Raw genomic sequence first — 25,950 nt, forward strand, 5'->3', positions numbered from 1 at the left:
AGGACATCGAGTCACTTATTATTTTTCTACATTGCATGGTGTTCACGATGTATCGTACGTGAACAAATCGACTCAGTCTGGGAGTCTTTGATATTTCTTTTGACATCCAGGAAGATAATGAGTCCGCACAAGCAAGATGAGTAGGCTCCTCAGAAGCTCTCGTACGATGCAGTCATCACGCGCACATAAAAAGAAGGACATATTGGCCGTCTTGATCCTCTAGTATGCTCTCCCTGAGAAGGCTGATAGCTAGATCAATCGCAACTATCAACTTATGGTCTAGTACTTGCATCCTTACAGAGCACATAAAAGTACAATTCACAGGGGTTTTTGTTTTTGGATGCAATTCGAACGACGAGATGGCCGATCTTCAATCCGACAGTGTCCTGCTCACTTATAGCTGTCCACGATGAGGCTTGCGTTCCACGTGAATCGAACTCAACATGTGATAAGCGTCCAGGAAACGATCCGCTTGCAATTTTCAGATGAGCCAGCTTTCCCCAAGAGGCAGGCCGCGGGGGCTGAGCAATGTGCGATTCGGTAGGAGGAACTAGCTTGGACAGTGATGACGACGAGTTTCGACGACAATGGGCTCTATTGCAGATGGGCTCTATTGCCCGTGCGAATGGGCTCTATTACGTGTATGAAATCGTCGAAAGGCTCTATTGCGAGGAAAATCAAAAATATCAACGGTGACCCGCGTCTGCTCAGCACGGCTTCGACCATCGTTCTAAGAAGGCTCTACATCCAAGCCGTATGTCAAGCACGGTCGCAAATATCAAATTGACCTAAAGGACAATAATTCAGCAGAGGACCCAAAGTCACCAAGCGCAAGCCAAGAGTGGGATGGAGGTCACGTGATATAGGGCCAAGGTCAATTGGGCTCTATTGAAATATTATTACAAGTGCGAGTGCGCGATTTTCACGGACAAGAGCAAAGCGAGACTGGGTGTGAGGCATTTTGCAAATCCGCTCATTCCGATGCTGAATCGCAAGTGATCCAGGTTCGCGTTACAAACATTGAACACGAGAGTCCTAGATGACCGAAGCGAGGTGAACGGTAAGACGGGACGCAAGCTCCCCCTCCCCAGAGCAAAATGAATCGAAGCAGATGATCCCAAGGGTCCATTCAAGAATATATCAATCGATTCCACATCTGTCGTGTACGGAGCCTGTGGGATTGCATTTTGTCCCCCTTAAGCTTTCCCTTCTCCCCAAAGCCTGATTCATCGTCGTTTGAGCAGAGACCTCAACGTCATGGATGACAAGTCCAAGCTGGCCGCGGTCGCCATTCGAAGTGCTAGAGCCCTCAGTCCAGCACAGCCACCTTCAGGAACCCCAATAAGCTCGACCTCGCCCAGCGCAATCACGAAGATAGCCCTGTGCTTCGTTGGCGCCTTGCTGCTGCTTGTATTCCTCATGGCTCTTGGCTACTACCTGCGGCACCCCGTATCTCCAGTCGTGAGGACCGGAGACTGGCAAAACTTCCTGGGAAACGCGCCACCAAGTGCTTCGGCCGCAGGAAGGAGGGGCAGCAATCGCTCGAAGTTGAACCACGTGGTGACCTTGGCGACTCTTGACAGCAAAGTTCCTGCATTCAGATACGGGGAACCAGGTTCAAAGGCTCGTGAATTCGTCACTAGTTAAGTATTCGCCAACGAACCGCACGTGTGCGCGCGCGCGGAATTTCCGCTAATGGCTTCAGCAGAGCGCGAAACGGACGTGGAAGAAGCCAAAGTGTCCTGCTCCATCTGCTTGGAGGTCTTTGACCACGACACATTCGTCCGAAGATTGATGTGCGAGCACATATTCCACGCTTCGTGTGCTGAGAATTGGCTTTGCTACCGCTCCAGTCGTTGTCCAGTGTGCAGAGCGGATTGCTTCAGTGTTGACAAAGGCGACCTTGTCGGTAGTCGAAACCACGCTGAAGGCGTCGAGGAAAGTATCGTTCTGCAATCGTTAAGTCCGGTCCATCTTCAGCCACCTGATCATACTAGTCAACAAGCAAGGGCACCTAGGGGAAAGTGAATCGGAAGACGGGTGCACAGAGGAAACGATGGCCAGAAGCAAGACTGAAAAGATGCGACATACTGGTTTCTTTCCAGGGACGGAAAGACATACAGGTTGCAATGATCACGGAAGTGCGGCACAACTACGCAACACCCAACAGAACAACAAAAAAAGGCCCCGGAATGACTCACAAATGGTTGTGAAGGACTGTGATGAACTTCCTAGGTTATTGTTTGCCACTATGGAAAAAAAAAAAAGAGCAGGCGAACGCTGATTAAGATCGCCGCATATTTTGGATCTTGTCGATTTGACATGTAGTCTAGGCGCACTCTGGCTTGGGATGCCAGGCTTACATGTTCTTCAAAATACTTTGGCAGCTATGCAGCCTAATATTGCAGGGCCCCAATCATTGGATGTCGGACGGTTCCTCCTCTACAAGAGGACCAAGCAGGGCTTTCGCGGGTGCGATTTCGCCACGGCCATCTGCGTATCATAAAAGCACAAGCAACCCCTTCATGTACGGAGAGAGCGCACATTAGACGTCCTTTGTACTTATAATTGATACGATTCACTCGCAGAGTCCACGTCTTTTCCATGCCATTTGACTCGACACCGATCGTTAGGACCTGGTCTGATTCTACGGGACCTAATGCTGTGCATTGCTAAGCGCGATCGTCGCACGAGCAATGCAAAAAATTGGTAAAGCAAGCGCAAGCCAGGGAATTCTTCGCTCGCGTGCGGCTCCCGTGAACTGCTCCGCACCGCTTCCCGTCGATCCAAGACCAGACGCGATCGCGTCTCCGATCCCGCCCGTCTTGCCAGGGGCGAGGGTGGAGCTTTGCCCGTTTATCACGGCGACCGTGTGCCCAGTGCCATCCGTCGTCAGGCCCACGGTAGTTTTGCTCGAACCGGAGCCCAAGGTCACCACAGATCCGATGCCAAGTGTGCTCCCCTCAACCACGAACTGGCCTGCCGAATTTGCCGTCGCTGTTTGGCCACCCACAGTCAGCACTGGCGACGCCACAGGCTGTGCTACTACGAGCGACTGTGTGGCCCCGTTGATGACGGCTACTGATCCGCCTTGCGCGAGTGAAATGGTGGTCCCTCCCGCGACAACCTGACCACCCTGCGTGAGGGTTTGTCCTGCAATCACGAAGTTCGACTGAGCATTGGCGGATATCGTCTGCGAACCGACGACGATTGGTGCTGGTGTTTGTTGCTGAGCTGGGGGCTGCTGCGCGTTAACATTTGTTGGCTGAGGTGTCGGCTGCGGTATCGGGCTGTTGTTGTTGTTGTTGTTGTTGTTGTTGTTGTTGTTGTTCCCGCCAGCTCCAGCAGCACTCGCAGGAGGTGGAGTCGGTGCCTGCTGGGGCTGAGCAGGCGTCGTGTCCCTTGGCGGCGGCGTTGGATCCGGCGTGGAAGACTCATGAGAAGTAGATGTTTCAGTCAGGAACTGTACAGTCGAGAGAGCGCTGACGCCACACAAGTTCATCGACCCGCAAGACTTCGGGGCCGCATCGTTTGGATTGATCGTCGGGTCTGCCGCTTCGTAGCAACCGTATCCCATGAGGCTGTAAATGAAACCCGTTGGATCTGCGGGATCCACAGTATCGACGCCCGACTGGACAGGCGTCGCGTACGCGCTGTAGTCCACATATTGCGTCGATTTCGACGGGTCCACGATGGAGCACGTGGACTGGCCATTTGCGTCGATGGTCGGAAGTGTGCCAAACCACCCGTAGTCAATAGGATATCGAGTGAATTCCGTCGGATAAGCCAAAATCACCTCGGAGCTCTCGCCCCGGGCTGTTTCTACCATGAACGTGGTTACGTGCGTGCCTTTCGCATTGACAGGAGGTGGCGTCACGCCTGCGGGCAGTTCGTTCGTTTTTGTTGACGTTCGTGTCGTGTTCGTCCTATCATCGATGATGTAGATGAGAGTCGCCGCCGTCACCGTCGACGTGACCTCTTGTTTCTGCCAGTAATATCTTTGTATGATGTCGAAAGCGGTACAATCCGCCGAACAGGAATCATTGGTGAATCTTGGAACTGAAGTGTTATTTTATCCTGGTCAGCGTCGAGAACCACAGCTGAGACCGCAACCCATGTTGCTTACGAAAGACGGAGCCATCAACGACTGATGCCAACCACAACATTACCATGGGCAACTCTAAGTTCAGGCCACAACTGAAAAGACCGACCATGTTGACCGTGAAGTGCAGGTTGCTGCGCGAACAAACGAACGACTGTGGTTTGAAGGGGTTGCGCCGCCTGAACTTGGACCGCAGCGCAATGGCCCCCATATATTCCTTTCTTGCACGTGTCTTGGACCGAAAGTATTGTTAGAAAACCTCGCAGCACAGCCTTATTGGGCTGCAGAGCCATCTCGTATCGGTCTGGCCCTTCGACCTGGTAAGTCAACTGTTTCCGTGACTCGGTGCGGCTGCGTGTTGACCAATGAATGGAATCCGCCCTTACTGAGGCAGGGAATCGGGGTCGGTGTGCGGAAAGGTCATAGGCTGGGTTGTTCCGTCTGGGCAAAGTACTCAGATGAAAAAAAGCGTCGACGAAATATGCCGTTGAAGCTTGGCGATCGGGGGCCCTTCAAAAACCGGACTGAGTCGTAGACAACAAGCGAGGTTGAAACAGGAGGGGTGCGGAAATCAAGAATTCCTAACAGTGTCCTCGGGAACGGGAGATAAAAAAAAATGTCTCTACATTTAGTGAGTCGCTGGACTCATAAGCCTAGTATGCGTTCCATCATGCTTTATTACAAAAGCTGGTTATTGCTTCCATCCAAGGGAGCTTGCAAAAATAATGATATCTTGGTTGAGTAGATATGACAGCTGCGTGTGGGGTATACCAAATTCATGGCTATGACGCTGGAAAGAAGAAAAATTAAAGAACGTAGCACAGTGGTGTCGAACATTGGGTCCTAGCAAAAAGACCTCGTATCCAGGAAAAAAAAAACCATATTTTTGTGCATCAAAAGACGATGCAAAAATCAAAGTATGGTGCCATCCCAAAAATTATATCACCGAAGGATCGATCGCTCTCAACGCTCCAACTGTCGGCTTCGTCGTGAAATTTCTTCGTCAGAGAGTGCAGATAGCCAAAGACATTTCGATATCAGCTGCGGATCGATTTGGAAAGTGTACTTCGAACTAGCCTCAAGGAGGCGGAGAAGGCTCTTCACGATGGAAGCTGCGGTATGATGGCGCTCAAAGTTGACCAGAGGCTCATTCGCGTTGAGTGGGGGTGACTCGATAACAGCAGGTTTCTGAGCGTTGTATACGAGGTCGCGGGTGTAGATGCCGATGAAAGGAATGCAGCCTTCCTCGCTGTTACCCGTCTCCATTTCTCGTCGAAGGTTTTGGAAATTCCGTACTGGCTGTACGATCTTCTCCAACTCTCTAAACGTTTGCATTTCGGCCGGAGGCACCTGCTCCCAAGTGCGCTTCAGACGAGCACACTCCGCGCTGAGGAGCGCAATGGTGATTTGATACATAGTTGCAAAATTCCTGACCCTGCGACATTGATCTGCGATGCGGATAAACTGCACGACGCAGCGAACACGCTCCTCGTAGAGCTCAGTGAGCACAATTTCCGAAAGCAACCATTTGACAACAAGGTTGAATCGAGCAATGACTAAATCAACGCCACGAGGATCTTCTGCCTTCAGATACTGCACCCAATCGTGAACGGTGGGCGATGCTTGAGACCACCGAAGCTCTATCAACTCGCGCCAGTCTATCTCATCGAGGGCATCCTTTTCAATGAGTGTAAACTGCTGGGCAAGCAGCTGAGGGTCATAGGCAAGGATGAATGGCAGATGCGCGGGAGGGTGTGGCGAAGTTTTTCGGGCAGGAGCCTCGTGTGGTCTTAAAATCGTTTCCGTGAGGCCCTGTTTGGACGGCATCGAGTGCAGTGGAGATACAGGCGAGATGGGCAACGTCGGATCCTTGATGACTGGTGTCATTCCTGGCGTAGGCAAGCCCTGGTTGAAGGTGGTGTCATTACTGTCTGGAGGCTTCACCGCGTATGGGTCTCGGCCTGCAGGAGGCGTGTCTGGGTGGCGCAAAAGGTGCATGAACACGGCGCCAGGTTCAGCTTCGCTCAGATGCTCGTCGTCGAGAAAACTACGCATGTCTTGGCTGCCTGAGTCTGACTTCGCCGCAAGATCGTAAGGGTCGTAGACAGCGTCAGAGCCATCGTCATCAAGTAGGAACGATTCGTGCATGATTGGTGACCGGAATGAGGGAGTGCCGAGTCGCATACTATCGGCCGCCTTGATGTTCGCCGATGATGTCGTAGAATGGGGGGGATTCATCGCAACGTCCGACTCGTTGGACGCTTTTCCCTTGCGTGGGATAATGGATGATACTCCCCGCTGTAGCAGTGGGATAGATGAGTAAGAGTCCTCGGTGGCGGCTACGGATCCGGTGGGCCGATGACGTGGAGCATGGGACAAAGCGGCTGATGACTGAGACACATGATGGATGCTTGTGGTTTGTACTACCAACGGCGTCGGAAGTGGTTGATCTGGATGGATATCCTCCACATGCTCCTTGTGATGGCGGTGCTTCCGACTTTCAGGGCTCTCTACGACGCTATCAGGCGACTTGGGTTCCTTGTTGACCGGCGTCTGCGGGGGGAACTCTTCTTTGCTCGGTGAGTTACTTGGTGTCTTCTTCTCGTATTTGCCCTCAAGCTTTAGCAGGGCCGCTTCTATGCCGCCATCGTCGTCCTCATCGTCAGGCAGAGCCGCAAGTTTGGCAACCTCGGCCTCAAATGACGGACGAAGATTTGGCTGCGACGAGTGCGTTTGAATGAGCGAGATTGATTTTCGCCTGACCGGTGTGCCTTCTTCGTCCTGCTCGCCGAATCGTCTCCTCTTCTTCGGCGTTACGTCAGTTTTTGAAAAGCTTCGGTTTGCGGCTGCAGTGGACACCTCTTTTGAAGGCAGAATAATGGAATCGATGATCGACGAGCCCGTAGAATTACGACGATGACGATTTGGTTGTGCATGTGCGAGGTCGTGGACTTTATCCACAGCCTTCAAGTCCCCCCCCGGACGTCTTCGCAGCTGACGCAAGGGCGGCTTTCCAAGCACGAACTCGTCGCTGTCAGTCGATCTGCGCTTCTCCTCTTTCACGCTGTCTGGTGAGAATTTGGCGTCACCGCTGTGATAGGATGCAAACCTACGCAGGGTCGACATGCCAGACGAGCTTGTAAAACGCTTGGCCTGCGATTCTTCAAATCTCGACGGTACTTCCCTGGTCGTCTTTGATCGTTTGACTCCTGTGGGCTGATAGACTGCGGGGGGAGGCACGAGTGAGTTCGATTTTACCTTTGAACCGAACACCACCCCGTCGATGGACGTTGCAGCGTCTCTCTGCGCCATTTGACCGTTGACCAATCGGTTGACCCCGTTGACATGGCCCTCACTAGGCACGTCGCTCGGCGGCCGAATGGCTCCAGACATGGTGGGCATGTCTGGCTTGGTGTCATCCACAATGACAATGGATCGGCTTCCAACTGTGACGCTTCGATCAAACGGCTGCTTTCCTGGAGCGAGCAGATCTCGTTCTCTGGTCACGTTATCTGCGTACGCCCGCATGTCTCGTTCGAACGCCTGGTCTTCGCCAAGACCAGCCTCTACGGCGAGCCTGAATGATTCGGATGCTTTCGCACAAAGCAGATCTATCCGTACTTGCGGCCTGGGTTTCAGTCCCTGCACGCTCTTCTTGGGCGCGGGCGGGCGGTGGCCTGCTTCTGGCGTGGAATTGGTTGTCCGAAGGGAAGGCGGATCGTAGGGTGATGAAGAACGCTCCGAGGAGATGTATTCGGACGGCGCACCGTGCTTGTGCCCGAGAGCCTTGCGCACACTGCCAAAGAATTTTTTCACGCCAGGGCTAGCCTGAACGCCGTTCTTGCTTGCATGAGACGCCGTCGATTCCTCGAATTCCACCGAAGGATTGAACCTGGTGCTCCGGATGCTGCTTGGCGGAGGGACGTCGAAGTACGGAGAATCTGGCTGGTAAAGAACGCCACGGACCAAGCTTCCTGGGACGATATACAGAGAGGGCACTTCAAGCTCCGTGCTGCTGGACTTTGACACTTCTGACGGCTGATGGCTGTCTCGAGCGGAGGGGGCTGGCGAGGGTCTGTGCCCGTACACGGACTGCGGCGCTCTTACCGTTGACGGGCCTGTTAGAACGGGCGTGGGCGCTGGGACTGGGACGGGATGGGGATAGAGGGGGACGTCGTTTCCCATCCGATATGTTGACTTTACGGGGATGGAGCAAGACAAAACTTTCGGGCTCGTGTCGCTCGCAAGTTCGGTATACACCGTGTGCTCCGTCCGCTCCGTCCGCTCCGTCCGCTCCGTCCGACCTGTGCGGTTCGACTGAGGCATTGAGTTGGGAACGGAAGTCATCGACGGCTTGTGCGCGTGTTGGGCACCGTTCGAAACGAGCTGCTTGCTGGGCTTCGCCTTGGTAGTCGAAGGCGTTTGCTGCTGCAGGGTAGCAAACTTTGCAGCCTGCGCCTCCTTGATATCGTTTGGAGCCGGTGTCAACGCTCTCAGACTCGAGCTTCCTTCCGTCGTGATGGCGTCAAGGTCGCCGCCGGGCACGATATCGTCGTCCGCCGTCTCTCGGGCGAAGGGATCCGGATTGTCCCAGTAAAGTGCAACGGTCCTCCTCCAGCACTTTTTGAGCTCTCCGATGATCTTTATATCTCCGGCACCACCGTCCGGCCTGTTCTTTAGATACTCGTACACGCCGTTGACGAGGTCACAGAAGTGCGTCCGCAGATCAAAGTCGGCGAGAAAATCGTCCACAAAGTAGTTGAGTATCCAATGTCTGAGCGCAACGAACGTCCTGACCCGTACGATGCGGCCGAAATCGTCCGGCCTGTCCACCGCCCAGCGTAGGCGCGAGACCAGAAACGAGACGAGTTCGTCGGGTTGCAGAAACGCTCTGAACGTCAGGAAAAAGTCCGACAACAGCTCGTAGTCGAGAAAGTTGGGAGAAGTTATGTGGGCGACGAGCCTCGAGGGTGTCGCTGCCACGATGGTGTTGGAATTGGGCGCATACCGCACCACGGTTGGATCGTCTGGCCGAGCGCAGAGAAAGTCGTACAGATGGGAGGCAACAGCCACGATGGAGTAGCGAGCCTCCGAAGGTGAAGGCAGAGAAGCTCTGGGGTCCAGCATTTCGGCGGTGGCCCTCTTCTTGCTGAACAAAGGCGCCGGATAGGCTTCTGAGTGCCGTCTGCTCACGTAGGAAGACCGCATCGCGGACGGCGTACGAAGCAGCCGATCGTAGCCGGCATTGGAGGCGTTCGAGGAGCGGGGATCCATGCGATCTGAACTGCGCGTGTACAGCGAGCTGCGCAAGATGGCCCTACCTCCAGCGCCGAATTGGGGCGTTCCAAGTCGGTAATGCGGGATGGGAACTTCCAGCACGGGCAGGCCCTTGTCGGCGTCCTTCTCTCGCGGCTTCGACACCGATGGCCTGTGGATCACGACTTTGAACGTGCCGGGCTGGTCCAGGTTCGGCCTCGCATGCTCGTCGACGGTGGAGAAGGAGTGCGATCGCGTGTGCTTCTTCAGAGGGGTTCCACGCAAAGGCGGCGTCGGCTCTTCCTGGCTGGGCTTCTTCAGGTGGTGCGACTTGCTCCGCAGGACCAACTTTTGCGGCGTGGCATGCGCAGCGGAGAACAGAGACTCTCTTTCCACGGAGCTGGTCGGGCGTCGCGACGGCACGGCTTCTTCGCCAGAGCTGTCGGGTGGGGAGTCGGGCGGAAAGACGAACGGCGGATGGGTCGGCGGGGGTTGCGAGCGTTGATTTCCGGGTCGTATCACAGGTCTGTACGCGCGTTTGACACGCTGTTAGCCATGGAACGCTGCGTGAGGTTTTCATCAAGCAACAGCAAAGCTTCGTACGCTTCCGGCAAGGGAAACGGAAAGGGGACGCTGCGGTGTCCGGTACGCCAGCGCACGTAAGCACCCAGCGCGCCGGATCGCGTGCATACGGAAGACGGGCAAGAGCCAGAAAAATAAGGTGACGGTGAGGAGCAGAGTGCGTACCGAAGATAGATGCGCCCTCCATTGGCGATGTTGGCAACGGTGAATTGACGTCCTGCACTGCCGGTCCTGGACCCGTACGTCGACCTCGAGCTGCTGTCCTGAGACGGCTTCCTGGGTCTCATGGGAGCGGCGGTCGGTTTTTCAGGCTTTGCGGCGGCGTACGGTCGCAGCGACTGACGTTCGATCCGTCTTGCCGGACTGGCGGTAAGAAGGTCGGGAGGAGAGGCATCGTGTTCTCGCACGGCGGTCGCGTAGCGTGCGGTCTTCTTCAAGGATGCCCGCTGTACCTGAGGCTGGAGTGGGACGGACGTCGTCGCTGTGCGCGAGCCGTCCAAACGGGGATGGGCAGCCATGGCTCTCGCCGGAGCTGTCTCAGCGGTGGTGCGCACGGCCTGCGCGAGAGGCGACGGGGGATGCGATCATAACCACGGCAGCGCGGGACGGACAGCGGAGAGAGCGGGAGCAGAGGGTGCGGCTCGACGAGGAGCGAAGGACGAGCAGGAACAAACGCTGCACGATCGTCTGACGGGGCGAAAGACTCAAGCATACGTAGGAGGAGGATATGGCGTCGAGTCCGCCTGGAGCGACGGGCGGGCTGGGCTGGTGCAGCTCAGTCCCGAGAGGCCGGAGCGCGCTCGCAGGCCGGGACCCGCCAGGGCTGGCAGCGAAGGTGGTGGTGAGCCCGGCCGTGGGCCAGCCACCCAGCGCGCTAGCTCCCTTTTGCCGGCTCGGGATGTTTCCAGCGCCAGTTTGTTTTTCGGAACGGCGCAGACGTGCCAATGAAGCCCGCCGTTGAGCGCCGCTAATATGTATCAGACGAAACAAGGCAGGAGAGGCACCTGCTGGTCGATCGGCGAGCGAGCGCGCGCAGACGAGGCGGAACAGACCACACGCCCGCTCGGCCGCGGGGCACGAAGGACGGCTCGAGCGAGGTCGTGCGGGTGCTTGGTCGAGGCACGGGCTCGTGTGGATGCGGCTGTGATCACAAGAACGGACGGGGCGACGAGAGGAAGGACAAGGAGGAGGCGAGACGAGAGGAGAGGGCGAGCACGACAGGATGCAAGCGGCGCATGCAGACTGTGGTGGTGCGGCGGCCGCGTCGTGGGCCCGAGTCGCGAGCAGAGGTCATGCACCACCACCACTGCCACCGCCCCTCTCGTGCCCAGATGCGTTTTCGGTGCTCTGGCGTGCTAGAGCTTGAGTCGATGCCGGTGCCGGTGCTGGTGCTGGTGCTGGTGCTGGTGCTGGTGCTGGTGCTGGTGCTGGTGCTGGTGCTGTCTGCTGGCGTCGCTGCTGTTTGCTGCAGTCGCCGCTCGGTCGTCCTCTCCGTCCCTCGCTCGCTTCCTTTCGTCCTCCTCTCCGTTGCACGCACGCGGGGCCCATGCAGGCGCAAAGAGGAACCCGCCCGCTTCTTTCTTTCTGCCCCGGTCCTGCGAACAGGCAGTCGCTGCCCGCGACGATCTTGTCACCGAGCCCTCCCACCGCCAAAGCCAGTGCTCCAGCATGCCCGTAACAGCGAGGCCGGAATGCACAGAGTCGTCGCTGTCGCCGCTTCTTCCTGGGCCCAACTCCGCGGTGCGCCGCCGTGATTCCCACCTCCCCACGGCAGGCCTTTCGCACCTCTCCATGTCATGGGCTCCTGTTAGTGGATGCTTGGCTGCCTGCTCGACTCGCTGCTCCCCGCGTCCCCGTCCAGAAACAAGGAGCCAACGGCCGCGACGGGCTTCCTCTCCTCTGTGCACAACGACTGCCGCCACATCCACAACCACCAAACGTCCCTCTCCTTCGTGCTCCCCACTCGCTGAGCCGGCGTCAGTTCAGCATGCGTCCGCCCTGCGCCCGCGCCGCTCCTTGGTGCGCGAGCCACGAAGCGCGCGTCATGCACGTCCTTCCTCGGCTTGGCGCTCTTCTTCTGCGCTACGGAGCAGACAAGGTGGAACTGAAATGGACGGAAAGAAAGCACCAAAAAAAAGGACGTGGGTGGGTGGATGAAGGAGGTAAAGGCGCATGTCGAACGCCTTGCCCTTTTGCTCGCCTGCACGTAGCGACATGGATCCGGGTTGGAAAATGCTGCTGTGGCCAGTCGTTTTTTCTTTTTTTTTTTTGGTCTGGTTTTTTTTTTTCCTTCGATTTTGCTTTTGTCCTGCCTTGCAAAATCGGTCGATCCTGCGCCCTCCATTGGCCGCCTGTCCTTTCTGCTCTCTCCTCGGTTGACCTGCGAACCCATCTGAAAACGCGTGAAGTCTGTCCCCTCAGTGTAACCCCCCTCGCTGTTTTCCTCACTGAATCCCACTTCGCTTCAACCCAATCCAACTGCCCATCCCTCATGCTTTCCCTTTCCTGCTTGGGCTGTATAACCTGACGTGTCCGTGGCTTCGCAGCCCGCCTTTTTTATATTCTTTCGTTCCTTTCTTTCTTTACCCTACATCTAAACAATCCTGTCTCATGGGATGAGTCCGGCTTTTGTGAATGGGAAGCTCAGACGGAGTCACGGATCGAGAACGCGCGAGCCGAGCTAGCGGTGAAACGTCGCAGTGGAAGGCGCCAGCCAAGCTTCTGCTACAGGGCTTAGAAAAAAAGTAAACGTTATCTCTTGAATAGTCTGAGAAGCAATGCGAGCAGTCCGCATTTCTGGACAGCTTTCGAGAGAGAACCCCGTAGGAACCATCTGCTGAATCCATTCCGTTCCTCATTGCACAAAACAAAAAATCAAAAAAAAAAATAGCCTGGACGTTATGAAAGAACAGACAACGATTGGACGCGCGCGCAAATATCCATCGAGTAATCTGACACTGGGTATCGGTAGATACATTTACGTAACGTCGCTCGACTCAGGTAAGCTGAGGCGATAATGCTTCATTGTTCAACATCCGCCTAATCGTCACTGTCGACGTCGCTGTCGTCATCGTCGTCACGGCACAATGACTGCATTTCCTCTCAACAGACCAGCCCTGGCCTCGGAGTCTAGCGTGACCCTCATCTCTAGATACGAGTAGAAGTTCGGACTCCGTACAAATTGTTCGTAGAAGCCATCTCTCAGTCGGTGAGCCTGCAGAGGCGTCTGGCCTCGGAACTTGGCCAACGTTCCGTGCTTGCTGAGACTGTGCAAGAAATCCTTTTGAGAAAAGTTGGCGTAGCGCGGGTTGCCTCCCGGCGAGAGCGGCGTCGACGTCATTTCTGTTGTCAAGAATCGATTTAAAGGCTGAAGGATCTGCCCTGTCAAGTCGGCGAAGTGACGTCGCAAGAATGGTCCTATGGGAGCCACCGTCGGATCAGGATGTTTGAGCGTCAGGTCGACGGTGTTGAGAAAGTCGTGATCGGATTTGAGATAGCGTTTGACTGGCTCCTGGGGGTCGAGCCCCCCCGGGATATCCAGCTCGCTGCCGCGACTCTTTCCTCGATGCGAGCGGCTGCCCTTCAGCTGTACCGGGCCGGGTGTGTCCTTCAGCTGGAGGATGTACAGAGGCTGGCCAGCCTCCTTCGCCGCGCTCGTCAGTCGCTTGAGAAGGAAAGGATTCGTGATTCCGATCAAGAATCGTTGAGGCACTGTTTTGTCCTGGGAGAAGAACTCCGACTGCATGGTAAGATACGGCTTGCGGACACCAGCGTAAGGAACGGGCGCGATCAGATCGGCAAGGCAGGACACCCCTTCGCTGCAGAGCTGGGGGCTTCTTGCGTACACTACGATGCTCTCGCACAGAAATAGTCTTTCAAATGCTATATATAACTCTCCGATGGAGTGCATATGTTGCAAGAGTAGGTCCCATGATCCAGTGGGTTCGTACGCATAGATGTGGGGTGGAGTCAATCCTTGAAGATGAAATGCTCTGTGAGGTGTTCTATGAAAATCATTTTAGTCCAGCACAGCAAAAAAGAGTCAAAGCAGAACTCATCTGACATTTCGAGTTGCAAAAGGTAGCCCAGAAAAGGCAAGTCCTGATGGCCGACAGTAGGCGCAGGCCACTGCGCGATTTCAGACGACGCCGCCTCGAGCTTCGAAGGATCGCTGATAACGCCGAACTCGGTCAGGATCCGAAGAAGCCTCAGGTGGAATGCGGCGAAGTTGTGATTCGATATCAGCACCAGAGACTTCTGGTTGAAACTGCGCTTCGTTTGCGAGTCGAACTCGGAGCGGAAAAGGCAAGAGCCGAACAATGTGTTTGCGCTTCCATGCGGTGCTGCTGGCGAGTAGAGCTTCAGGTCAGGCGAATTATTTCTGATGCTGAAGTTGAACGCTAGCTCGGTCGACTTTCGGGCTTGTCGACCTGACGTGCCTCCATTGGACACTTCTAGAGGATCGTTGTCGTGCCGCTCTGGAAAACTGTTGAAGCAAATGGCAGTCAAATCCGAAGGAGATATAGCGGTGTCCGGTGGATACAAGATTTCCACCTCAGGGCCTACACAGAATCAACAATGGTCGTCCCTAGCGCTATGGTTTTTGAAAAGAAGGCTCCAGAGCGCAACGAAACAGCATTCCAAACGCATCATAGAAGAGTCTAGCGGACAGCGCAGTGGAGTAAAAAGGAGGGGGGGAATTTAGCGCATACCAACATCAACGTTGAAATTGCAGACAACGCTGTCGGTTGTTAATACGTTGGGCAATAGCTCATTTCAGGCGAGAATCGCTCACAAACATATCGCCCATTGTCGAAATGCAAGCCAATCTATGCTGATGGGCTCGTCGGCACTATCGAGGCCGATTTGTGCAGACTCGCGACGCGGATGGAGAACACGCTTCAGTTTCTCCATCCTGGCGTGCCGTGATCAAAGTGCTCATTTCTGTTCGTGTCGGGCTGTGAAACAGGCCAGCATCGACGTAATTGTCGAACTCACCCTACACCTGCGCCCGATACTCTCAAGGCTGCAGGGCGCCAAGGCCACTACTTAGACAGCTCATCTGCGATGTCTGTCCACGAGGCTTTCTGAGTATACACACGGGAGACGACTGCATGTTGCACGCGCCGTCCCTGAAATTCATCGATGGTCATCAATCGCAGCATCTTCTGCAATGCTGCAAATGCGTTCAGACCAGCCGTTGCGCTGAACAATGTTTTCCTCCAGCTATCCTTTCAACGATTGATCGCATCTCAAGCCGGCCGCCGCGAAGCTGAGCCAGAGCTCGACGTCGCACAGCCAGAACAGCGTTCGGACCCGCTCGATCATCCCCGTTTGCAGGCCAGCAGTGCTCTCCCAAATGCGGATGCACAGGAGCAGAAAGAGCGGGCGATTGCTTCAGAAGACGGGAGCGGGAATATCAACAAGGCGATAAAGCAGAGTGCGAATATTCAAGCAACTGCGGAAAATTTTCGAAGCAAGAAGGCCACCTTCATCACGAAGAAGAAGTTGGCGGTCAAAGAGAAGGAAGTGCTTGAGTATGAAGGCAGATACGTGCAACCTGTAGTTACGTACGCATTGCCCGTCTCTCGCCAGCCATGGATAAGGCGACTGGAAGGCAAGAAGGTCGGATCCAAACTCAACCGTATCGGCGCTGAAGTGAAGTCATTCGCGGACTGGATTCGCCCAACAGAGGCGGAAGCAGCTGCGCGTGAGGCAGTCATTGCTGAAACAATGACCATCGTACGCAAAAGGCTCCCACAGTTCGATGTGGAAGTATTTGGCTCTTCGCGCAACGGACTCGCGCTCGCAACGTCCGATATCGACTTGCGCATCTTTCGCAAAGACAATGCAGACGAGCGTTCGAGCAGGACGCCGGAGAACTCCTCTCTTCCCCCACGTTGGAAGACGAGAATGGCCAACAACAATGCTCTGTCCAAACTCCAGGAGTCCTTTCTGAGACACCCAGATTACCTTTTTTCCAACATTCGCCACGCACGTTACCCGCTATTGCATATGCAACACAAACCGTCCGGTTACGACGTGCAGATAGTATGCGCGAATGACACGTCCAAGCAGCGGGCATTGATACAAAACTACCTCGAAAAGAAGCCGCATCTGTTCGACCTTTACGCCGTACTGAAGGCCACGTTGGACCTCAGAGGCCTGAGTGATGTTTTCAGAGGGGGTCTAGGCTCGTATAATATCCTGATCATGATCCTCGCTGCACTTGATCTATACAAGCCAACCAAAATGACCGACCACACCCAATTATCCGAGATGCATAAACTGGGTTTCGATCTCTTATTTGTCCTCAAATTTTACGGGACAATCCTGGATACGTATAAGTATGCCGTGTCTGCCAATCCGTTCGAAATAACTCCAAAACTCGACCCGGCAGACGTTCCAGACTCACTAGCGGTAAGTAATAACTACGAGCCGGCATCGATGTTGAAAGTGTTATCACTAAACACCCACCCGCAGTTTGCACAGGATCCTTCTTCCTCACTTCGCATCCTCGACCATTCCCAACCCTACCTCCTATGTCTCGAAGACCCCGTAGATTCGGGCAACGACCTGGGCCGCAAGGCTTACGGCTGGAAACACATCCAGAAAACCTTGCAGCAACTATACGAAGGCTTGTCACGCCGACAGCATCCATATGATGACCAGAAGAGACTTACATCATATATTACTGAACTCGTTGGTTCAGCACTCCCTAGTTATAATGCTAGACGGGCTAAAGCGGAGCAATATGGCTTGGAAGTCATTAACAAGCCATCGGAGAATCAAGAGCGAATCCGTCAATCAATGAAATCGATGTTCCGCGGGATCTTTGTGGCGCGATCGAAGATGCTCAACAAGCAAAAAGGCTCTCAGAGCAAGTCACCGAGAGAAGAGACAGCTGCGGAGGCTGCAGACAGTGACACACGTGTGGTTGATAAATCGTGACCGGAGGCTGCCGCAGATGTTGACATCATATTGCAGAACAACGATTTGCAGAGCCTTGAAGAGAGTCAGCCGGAAAAATGAGAGACCGACCATTCAAGAGCAAAACAACTCTTTTGAGAACAGAAAGTCCGGTGCTTCAGCATGAGGTGCTGGTGTGTATTAATGATGTATATCATAATAACAGTTAACCACCCCTAATGCATTTGACTCTAGGGTATCATCTATTTGGATAAATGCTCATTACGTTCAATGCAAGTCCACCTCGTCATCCTCAATAATGTTGACAGCTTTACCATTGGCACCGTTGTTCACGGCCGCCTTCGCTGCTCTGAATGTTGCATAGACGGTGCCTTGGCCTGAGCCTCCTAGCCTGACGCACTCGTATCCCGCCTCGTTGAGCCGCTTGCCAGCTTGCACGCAGTCCAGCACCCACTGCGCGTTGACAAAGTGGACGCACTTACCCCTTGAGCGAGCCATCTCTCGTTGTATCTTGACGCTTGCCAGAGCACCACCGGCACCTTTGCCATGGGTGGGATGGCCCATCGGGATGCCAACAATGACGTGGGTGACTGTTCTGCGCATGTGTGCCAGGGATATGCGACCGCCGTGCGCGGAGATCAGGAACTTGAGCCTGTGGTCTGAGACCAGAGGCGCCGTGGAACCGTTGATGAAGAAGACCAGGTTCTTAAAGACTTGCCTGGACGCACCAGGCATTGTGTCCTCACCATCCGGTTCTCTCGGCTTCGTAAGGTGCTCTTTGTTGTCGCCACTGCCATAACGGCAGTCTTGATTGCTCGGCGGTATTGCGTCCATATCGTCCTCAGATGGGGCAGGCAAAAGGGCGTTGGGGTCCAGCAATGACTCAATAATTGCTTTTTCTAGATCGTTGCTGGCGGCGTCGCGTCGGACATCGTTGGGTGACCCGGCCTCGTCGCGTTCATCTGAACCCGCTCTCTGACCACGCAACGACGCTTCGATCGCTTTCTCGAGATCGTCGTCGCTACGTGCGTGCTCTGCGGGGAATTCGTCCCGCTTTCCACCGTCGAGGGTTGAACGCGATCCGGTGGCGCTGAAATATTCTTTTATGGTGGGTTGATTTTTTAACCTCAACCGCTTCGCTCCATTCACCTTTCCACCCTCTTCGCCAAAATCTTCACTGCCGCGGCCTATCGTATCGTATACTCTTTTCCCGCCGCCTCGGCCGCCCTGATACTGCGCGGCAAGTTTCAGCTCTCTGCTACTGCGCCAGCCGGGAGATGCTGCAAGTGCATTCTCCGCACGCTGGTGTCCGGCAGAGACAGAGTTCCATGGATCAAACCAAATTTTTTGAGGTATGGCGATGCCGCTGGATGTTGTGACAATCCTGGCCCTCTTTACCGATGCAGGGGCCGCGGTGGCGCTTTTCGACTGTGCTGGGTGGCCTTGTGGCGAGCTCATCGCCCAGGTGTGTTGAACTGGACGAAGGATCAGATTCTATCCTGAACCTGCGGTAGGTGAGCCTAGTAGCTCATTGTTGTACATGCCAGACTGGCAAGCGGTCAAAGTTTGGAGGAGTTTACTAGGATCGTCACCGTAGAAACGCTTACGCGAACAGTCCAGTTAGACAGTGACGCGACCAACCGCCAAGTCACGGGACAAAGCTTGATCATTCAGACCAAGTTAGTTAGGTTATAACCTCTTTTCCGGCCTCACAACCTATCTTAAAGCAGATGCACAGTTGCCAGCTCTTCATTCGGTATAAATCTGCTCTTTCATGATATGAGCTTAGCAGAGGTGTGCTTCTTCGATAATAGCTCTCCACGTTGTGTGCAATGCGCTTAACATGTTTTAACGTATCAAGCTATGCAAATACTCTGAACAAGCGTGAGCTGAGCTTCGAAAAATGCTCTGACAAAAGTTCCTCGGTAAAAGATAGTGAAGGACACATTCGATCCGCGAATGACCAATTCAAGAGGCTCCAGATTCTCCGTTGACATTGCTCTGCCGTTTCATCCCCATCCACTGTGGACTGTTTTATCGCCACTAGCAAAACATAATCCAGCCATGCGCCGAGTCTCGAACCAGTTACTTCACATGGTAGCCCGAGCACGCTTTAATTAGCTGTGAATGAATCGCAAAACAGACGGTTTACATGATTCGTTCTCCGGATCTACGCTAGGATCTTGTTTCGTCTAGACATCTGGATCAGCGCTTCCAACGCGCAAAAATCGTCACACCGTGACGATTTGGCAACAGATACGCATCTATTCTAAGATGCAAATTCTCTCTCGCTTGCATTGAATTTGATCATTTGTTTTCAAAATTGGACGTATACTGAGAGGATCTACATGCCAGCCGAGAGTTTTACGAGGTCTACCGAGCTCAATATGCACTTGCCGATGATCTACGCAGGCAATGGCCGTCTGGAAATTATGGTATACAATCTCACCAACGCCCCAGAGATGCGATCTGAGCTCGATCGTTCTTTCTTGTCTGGACCGATTCCGTCCAGCAGGACGAAGCAATCATGTATTCAATGCAATCATTGATCACCATTTGGTTCGAAGCATTGATTCTGGCTGCTTTTTGGGCAGTTCCCATCCGTGCAAACCCAAAATGGCCTCGATCTGACGCGGGATACGCACCCGTACCTGCACAATGCCCATCTGGATCTCTCGTGCGACAGGCAAACTCGATCGCCCAGCAGGAGGCGGACTATGTTGCTCAGCGAAAGATTTCGGCTTCAAAAGCTCTTCGTAGCTGGCTGAACAGTACCGGAGCCAGATTCGATACTGCAAAATTACCTACTATTGCACTGGCCAACAGCGGCGGTGGATACCGTGCCATGCTTAGCGGAGCAGGTGTGGTACAAGCTTTGGATGGTACAGACAGCTCGGTTTCTACGAGCGGGCTTTATCAGGCCTTGACATACCATGCTGGGCTTTCTGGGGGATCGTGGCTTCTATCGTCATTAATTGGGAACGCTGGTGATGCAAAGGTCACTACGTTACAGAAAGAGCTGTGGACATCGGCACTGGCGAAGAATGACATATTTCCGACAAACATCTTGTTTGCGCCTGAAGGCCCTCAAATTCGAAAAGACCTTGAGGCCAAGCAGAACGCTGGGTTCGACCCAACCATTCCTGACACTTGGGGCCGTTTCCTCTCTTATCAACTATTGCAAGGTACTGACGGTGGCGTTGCTACACGCTTGTCAGATGTTCCAACCATCAAGGACTTTGCGTCCTTTGCCATACCTTTTCCGATCATTACGTCCATAGGAAAGACTGGAGGAATTAGTGGTGATGACTGCACTCCTCATGACGATGCTGTGCAATTTGAATTCACTCCTTTCGAGTTTGGCAGCTGGGACAGCGGCATAGGAGCCTTCACGCAGACTGCATATCTTGGCACAGAAATGTCCAATGGATACCCCGTAGGAGGCAAATGCTATCAAAACTATGATAATCTTGGATACGTGCTCGGCACTTCGTCTTCCAAGTTTGAAGAGAACTGCGGCTTGACTGAGGTCAACGCCATTGGAATATTTCTGCAGCTGTTCACACCGTTACCGAGTGCACGGGTATCTGAGCAAGCGACGGGTCAAGATCCAGCAAGGCGAAATCTCTACGCTCCATACAACAATCCTTTTTACGGTTACTCCGAGTCATCCTTAGTCTCGAGTGATAAGGAGTTATATCTCGTTGATGGCGGGGTTTGTAAGTTAATTCATTGGAGCAAGGGTTCTGTACGGAAAGCTAATGTGTGATAGCAAATCAGAACAATCCCATATGGCCCTTTATTCAACCATATCGCGACGTTGACGTAATCTTGGTCAATGATAATTCCGCGGATACCGATGATAACTGGCCGAACGGCACTGAGGTTCTACATACCTACGAGCAAGCTCAAAACCGCAAGCTCACAAAGATGCCCTCGATCCCGACTCCGGATGTTATTGTATCCAATAATCTCAATAAGCATGCAATTTTCCTTGGCTGCCACGATGCTAGCAAGGTCACAATTGTCTGGTTGCCGAACGCAAAGTATAATTTCGATAGCAACGTGTCGACGAGTCAATTCCAATTTACCTCCGATGAGACTGCGGGAATGATCGCAAATGGAAACATGATTGCGACACAAGGTGGCGACAACCAATGGTCAATCTGTTTGGCATGTGCAATCACGCATAAGACTGCGAGATATTTGCCGGATGAATGTAAAGCTTGCTTAGAGAAGTATTGTGTATCGGGCTAAGTTAATCTTGACACAAGATTGATAATGTAATAAACATAGTGATATGTACGAAATGAGAAAACAATGCGTTCAACAAAATCTTCGTCTCTAAGTAGGGTATAGATTCAACACAACAATAAACACCGCTTCCCAACGGACCGAAGACATGATCACCGAGTCGGGCATATCACGGTAGGGAATGGTGCATGTCAAGCTTCGTCGTGTTCTCATCCATGACTTGTGCAGCGACTTGCACCGTATTCTTTCTTACTGGTTTTGGTACGTCCCCTTCGGCCTCGATGATCACCGGTACTTCCGGCTCGTCTTCGAGGAACAAGTCTTTGATCTTGCCTTTGCCTGTAGCCCGTTGATATATGGCAAACGTCGAGCCAAATTCTCGATGTTTACCGATCTGAATCGCTTCTAACATTGCGAGTGCAAAATTCTGGCAGTTATTCGTGATCAGATTGTACGCTGGTTTGATCTGACGCATATTGTAGATAGTCATCTCTGCTGCCTGGCGGAGCGCCTCATCATTAAATGTCGTGTGGCCGACCTCGTACTTGTGCCATTCTTGATCCGTGATCTTCTCATTGATATAGATGATATCAAGATGTTCATCCATCCACAGTTCGTGCGCATAGTCGCCGATTAGGACTGCCCAATGTTGAGTGGGATCCGGATACTTGTCGATCTTTTCGGTGATCAACTTTCCCAACTTTGTCTGTTCCGCAAACCATTTACCTGCCACGCCTCCCACTGGATGCCATCCTATATGGACAGTCCTCGGAACACCTCTGGTTTCTGCCTCTCCCTCAGGAATAACATTGGGTCTATGCCCCAGACCGACAGCGTGCTGAAGGGCGATCTTGCTTTTCAGCGCACCTTTGGTAATTCCCTCTTTCCTCATCATCCTATAAGAACTTAATTCTTCATCCGAGGAAAACACTTACAGGAGGGTCCCAAATTTGTGTCTCTTCGACGGCGATTCGTCCTTCGCTGGCAGCTCCGGATCCGACATGTAGGCGGCAATCTTTGAACCCGTGCGGAAATAACAGCAACAAATCAGAGCCAGATATGAAGTTGTTCTGAGGAGAAGAGATGAATAAGACAGGGATCTAGTGGACGATTTTATAGGTACAGTCGGTCTTTTCACTCCTCTTGGCAACGACAGATACGGTTTATAGACGATGTTGGAATGATGGATTTGCTTTTTAGGAATTCAAGCAACGGTAGTGGCTAGTTGTTCGCTTACCGTAGCGTGGGAAGTTCTGGTCCTGGCCGAACGGTCCGGCACGTGCCACAGTTAGTGTGTCGAGGAAGTCGATTGGAAGTAGACGAGACTATCAAAGCAAAGCATGCTGAGAAAAATCATCTTGAGGGCGTAAGTCATGGGTGCGATTTCTCTTTCTGTGTCCACATGGAGCGGATTCGATGCTCGAGCTTGTGTAAGATGTATAAGAAAACATCTTGTTCGCTAGTGTAGCAATTTTTACACCATTTTTAAGATGATTCTTTGGCTTTGTATATTGTATAAGAATATGAGACGAAAGTTTTGAAGCTCTAATAATAAGGCGAGTGATGACTTGGCGGCCTTCTCCACTCAAAACGGAGACATTTAGTTGGGGGCAAGGCTCCAAGCGGTTCATTGTGCGCAATAGGGCTCATATGGTGGTGCTATAGCAGTAGCATCTGATGGAGGATTTATCGGTGGAGCAGTTGGTCTCTTAAGACCTGTTCCTTCTTTCAAATACAAGACTAAGCGGAAAGCGGTGTTGCCATTCAAGTAGTACCGGTGTAACCGCTTGCTGCGCAGAAACCCAAGGCGCTCGTAAAGTCGTAATGATCCTTCATTGCTGACTTCTGTTTCAAGAACGATCTAACAAGGTATCAGCCCTGGGATTAGATGGTTCGTTTTTGCAAGCAATACCTCATCGGCTCCTCGTGACTTCATACTGTCGATCGCCATCTCGACAAGTTTAGTTGCAATGCCTCGCCCTCTGAACTCCTTTACGGTAGCAAGCATGGCAATGTAACCTCGATATGTTCCACTCCGATGTTCTTCAAGCTTACACACAACCACTCCACGCAGGTCGTCAGACTCGGCATCGAGTGCCTTTTATTTAGCCGTTAGCCCACAGGTAATTTGCATAGAGGTGACGGAAATCACCATGTAACAAAGATCGCCCCATTGATTTAAAAAGTATCGATACACATATATGCTGTATGGCTCCGATAGATCCCTCGATATCAGCTTCCGGATGGCGTTTAGGTATATGTGCTCCTTCTCAACCTCATACTGAACATATCGCAGTCCTTTCTCGTTTTTGGGCTGCGTGATTTCCTCGGTCATCGCATGAGCCCGATCATCGATATTGGTTGTTGCGCTGCTAGTTACGGGCGGATGGAAATTTTTGACTTCACCAAGCATGTGAAGGACTGAAGGTTGGCTACACATGGACCCCTGCTCTGAATGACGATGGCGGGTCCGATCACTGGCTTCTGGACTGTCGCAACGCGCTCACCATCAAACGTTTCCACTCGAATGTCTTTTCTTTTCGACACATCTTCACGAAGGCTCTTGCGAATGACCCTTTTGTAACGCAGCATGAACATCCTTCGACGGCGCAATGTCGCCGCCAGCTCCTCAGCTCCCAGCGAAAGTCGCCCTCCACATGTAGACGCACCTCAAACGCCATCCAACGACCACACAGACTTCCGGATCTTGCCGGCTGAAAAACTCCATGAGATCATTCATAGGCCGAAGGGCTCAAAACGACAAAAAGCGTGGATTTTCGGGCTGGGAGGCATATTCGGCATAGTGATCGCAGCGCTTTTTGCGAAGCAGAACGAGATGCTTGATCTAGCTGCGTTCTCAGACTTGAACCTGGACAGCATAATAGACGTACTTCCTGCAGGCATTCTGAGTGATGCAAAAAATTTCCAGGTAAGTCATTCATGTTAGGACGAGCTCGGTTATTTCAGTCTAATATTTTTGCGCGCAGAAGCACGAGAAAGATGCGGTCAGCTATGATTCATTTGCTGTTGGACTACAGGTTAAGGCTGAGGGCGTCAAGGCGACGCATCCAGTGATAATGATACCGGGCGTAATTTCGACTGGTCTCGAGAGCTGGAGCACCGAAGAAGATGCACGGTCGTATTTCAGAAAGAGATTGTGGGGCAGCTGGACGATGATGCGCGCATTAGTCCTAGATCAAGCAGGATGGAAGAAGCATATCATGTTAGACAAAGAGACTGGTCTTGATCCTCCAGGTGTTAAGCTGCGTGCAGCGCAAGGCTTTGATGCTACCGATTTCTTCATCACGGGTTATTGGATATGGAACAAGATTTTGGAGAATCTCGCGACGATCGGTTATGATCCCTCCAATGCTTTCACGGCAGCATACGACTGGCGAATGAGCTACTTGAACTACGAGAGAAGAGACCAGTTTTTCACGAGACTAAAATCGCATATCGAAATCGCATACCGAATACAGAACAAGAAGGTCGTGTTGCTGTCTCACAGCATGGGCTCGCAAGTCTTATACTATTTTTTGCACTGGGTTGAGGCCGAGGGCTACGGAAATGGAGGTCCAGCGTGGGTTGAAACGTACGTGGATTCGTGGATCAACATCAGCGGCTGTATGTTGGGGGCATTGAAGAGTGTGACCGCGTTGCTTTCAGGCGAGATGAAAGATACTGCACAGCTCAACACGTTCGCTGTGTATGGACTTGAGAAGTTTTTGAGCAAGTCGGAGCGCGCAGAAATTTTCCGTGCTATGCCAGGCATTTCGAGCATGCTGCCAATCGGTGGTGAAACTATATGGGGTAACTTGACCTGGGCTCCGGATGACCAACCTGGCCAGGAAGTCTCTTATGGCAACTTCATTCGCTTCAGGGAGGTCAATGGCACAGCACAAAATCGCTTCAACCTTACGGTTTCCCAGGCCTTCCCCTTTTTATGGAACGAAACTGAAGATTGGTTTAAGACGATGGTCTTACAGAACTACTCTCATGGTATCGCTCATACGCGGAAAGAAGTTGAGGCCAACCAGAAAATTCCAGCCAAATGGATAAACCCGCTGGAGACAAGGCTGCCACTTGCTCCCAACCTCAAAATTTACTGCTTCTATGGCATTGGGAAACCTACCGAACGAGCGTACTTCTACCGAGACGAGAACTCACCTTTCAGCAAAGTCAACGCTTCAATAGACACTGAATTGACTATTAACGATATTGACCATGGAGTTGTGATGGGCGAGGGCGACGGAACTGTGAATCTGCTTAGCGCAGGGTACATGTGTGCCAAGGGTTGGAAACTCAAGAGATACAATCCGGCCGGTGTTCAAGTCAAGGTCTACGAGATGCCACACGAGCCAGACAGATTCTCCGCTCGAGGTGGCCCGAACACGGCAGATCACGTTGATATTCTAGGTAGAGCCGGGCTCAATGCTTTGATTCTGAGGATCGCTGGTGGCAAGGGTGATCTGATTAATGAGACAATACGGTCTAATATTCGGGAGTACGCGGACAAGATCCAGATCTTCGATGAGCCTTGAGCTATATGGATTAAGTTTCACGAAGCACTTTCCGGTTGTTCTTTGTATGCTCCTAAACCCATGATACCTTTAGAACAGTGTAATTGTTGCGACAAAATTTAGCAGGGGTGGCACATTTGCAAAACAATGTAGCTGCGTGTTCATATAGCAGAGACATTGCAGTCAGCGTCGCTTTCGGTAATGCAAGCTTTATTTGCCTGCATACATACGTGAACGACTTCTAAGTTGGCCAAATACGATTGTTAGTGATCAAGCAAAAAGAGAGACGAATGATCGAGATGAACC

The 25,950-nt window shown here is 52.7% G+C and overlaps 10 protein-coding genes across 10 annotated transcripts; 4 read left to right on the top strand and 6 right to left on the bottom strand.

The window, feature by feature from the left end:
* Positions 1–1,123: 1,123 nt before the first annotated feature.
* On the top strand, positions 1,124–2,276 carry PV09_03367 (uncharacterized protein). Its single transcript, XM_016356559.1, has 2 exons — positions 1,124–1,642; positions 1,709–2,276. The coding sequence occupies exons 1-2, from the start codon at positions 1,258–1,260 to the stop codon at positions 2,026–2,028; spliced, it is 705 nt and encodes a 234-aa protein (XP_016215352.1). The 5' UTR covers positions 1,124–1,257; the 3' UTR covers positions 2,029–2,276.
* A 125-nt stretch (positions 2,277–2,401) lies between these two features.
* Positions 2,402–4,214, bottom strand: PV09_03368 (uncharacterized protein; the record flags this gene model as incomplete). The annotated part of the gene is made up of 2 exons (XM_016356560.1): positions 2,402–4,059; positions 4,127–4,214. The coding sequence occupies 2 exons, from the start codon at positions 4,212–4,214 to the stop codon at positions 2,657–2,659; spliced, it is 1,491 nt and encodes a 496-aa protein (XP_016215353.1). The 3' UTR covers positions 2,402–2,656.
* An 851-nt stretch (positions 4,215–5,065) lies between these two features.
* On the bottom strand, positions 5,066–10,458 carry PV09_03369 (uncharacterized protein; the record flags this gene model as incomplete). The annotated part of the gene is made up of 2 exons (XM_016356561.1): positions 5,066–9,884; positions 10,106–10,458. 2 exons carry the CDS (start codon positions 10,456–10,458, stop codon positions 5,066–5,068), a joined length of 5,172 nt encoding a protein of 1,723 aa, XP_016215354.1.
* Positions 10,459–12,645: 2,187 nt separating this feature from the next.
* Positions 12,646–14,901, bottom strand: PV09_03370 (uncharacterized protein). Its single transcript, XM_016356562.1, has 4 exons — positions 14,736–14,901; positions 14,653–14,681; positions 14,004–14,502; positions 12,646–13,944 (listed from the first exon to the last, which is right to left on the bottom strand). Exons 1-4 carry the CDS (start codon positions 14,852–14,854, stop codon positions 13,017–13,019), a joined length of 1,575 nt encoding a protein of 524 aa, XP_016215355.1. The 5' UTR covers positions 14,855–14,901; the 3' UTR covers positions 12,646–13,016.
* A 65-nt stretch (positions 14,902–14,966) lies between these two features.
* Positions 14,967–17,153, top strand: PV09_03371 (uncharacterized protein). Its single transcript, XM_016356563.1, has 2 exons — positions 14,967–16,360; positions 16,424–17,153. The coding sequence occupies exons 1-2, from the start codon at positions 15,086–15,088 to the stop codon at positions 16,889–16,891; spliced, it is 1,743 nt and encodes a 580-aa protein (XP_016215356.1). The 5' UTR covers positions 14,967–15,085; the 3' UTR covers positions 16,892–17,153.
* On the bottom strand, positions 17,073–18,450 carry PV09_03372 (uncharacterized protein). Its single transcript, XM_016356564.1, has one exon. The coding sequence runs from the start codon at positions 18,326–18,328 to the stop codon at positions 17,138–17,140; it is 1,191 nt and encodes a 396-aa protein (XP_016215357.1). The 5' UTR covers positions 18,329–18,450; the 3' UTR covers positions 17,073–17,137.
* A 512-nt stretch (positions 18,451–18,962) lies between these two features.
* On the top strand, positions 18,963–21,185 carry PV09_03373 (uncharacterized protein). Its single transcript, XM_016356565.1, has 2 exons — positions 18,963–20,589; positions 20,643–21,185. The coding sequence occupies exons 1-2, from the start codon at positions 19,398–19,400 to the stop codon at positions 21,125–21,127; spliced, it is 1,677 nt and encodes a 558-aa protein (XP_016215358.1). The 5' UTR covers positions 18,963–19,397; the 3' UTR covers positions 21,128–21,185.
* A 108-nt stretch (positions 21,186–21,293) lies between these two features.
* PV09_03374 (uncharacterized protein) lies at positions 21,294–22,127 on the bottom strand (the record flags this gene model as incomplete). The annotated part of the gene is made up of 2 exons (XM_016356566.1): positions 21,294–22,020; positions 22,060–22,127. The coding sequence occupies 2 exons, from the start codon at positions 22,125–22,127 to the stop codon at positions 21,294–21,296; spliced, it is 795 nt and encodes a 264-aa protein (XP_016215359.1).
* A 442-nt stretch (positions 22,128–22,569) lies between these two features.
* PV09_03375 (uncharacterized protein) lies at positions 22,570–23,528 on the bottom strand. The gene is made up of 3 exons (XM_016356567.1): positions 23,277–23,528; positions 23,037–23,222; positions 22,570–22,985 (listed from the first exon to the last, which is right to left on the bottom strand). The coding sequence occupies exons 1-3, from the start codon at positions 23,457–23,459 to the stop codon at positions 22,752–22,754; spliced, it is 603 nt and encodes a 200-aa protein (XP_016215360.1). The 5' UTR covers positions 23,460–23,528; the 3' UTR covers positions 22,570–22,751.
* Positions 23,529–23,634: 106 nt separating this feature from the next.
* Positions 23,635–25,920, top strand: PV09_03376 (uncharacterized protein). Its single transcript, XM_016356568.1, has 2 exons — positions 23,635–24,053; positions 24,112–25,920. The coding sequence occupies exons 1-2, from the start codon at positions 23,715–23,717 to the stop codon at positions 25,663–25,665; spliced, it is 1,893 nt and encodes a 630-aa protein (XP_016215361.1). The 5' UTR covers positions 23,635–23,714; the 3' UTR covers positions 25,666–25,920.
* The last annotated feature ends 30 nt before the right edge of the window (positions 25,921–25,950 follow it).

This window comes from Verruconis gallopava (genome assembly GCF_000836295.1).
Source record: "Verruconis gallopava strain CBS 43764 unplaced genomic scaffold supercont1.9, whole genome shotgun sequence".
Classification (NCBI taxonomy): Eukaryota; Fungi; Ascomycota; class Dothideomycetes; order Venturiales; family Sympoventuriaceae; genus Verruconis; species Verruconis gallopava.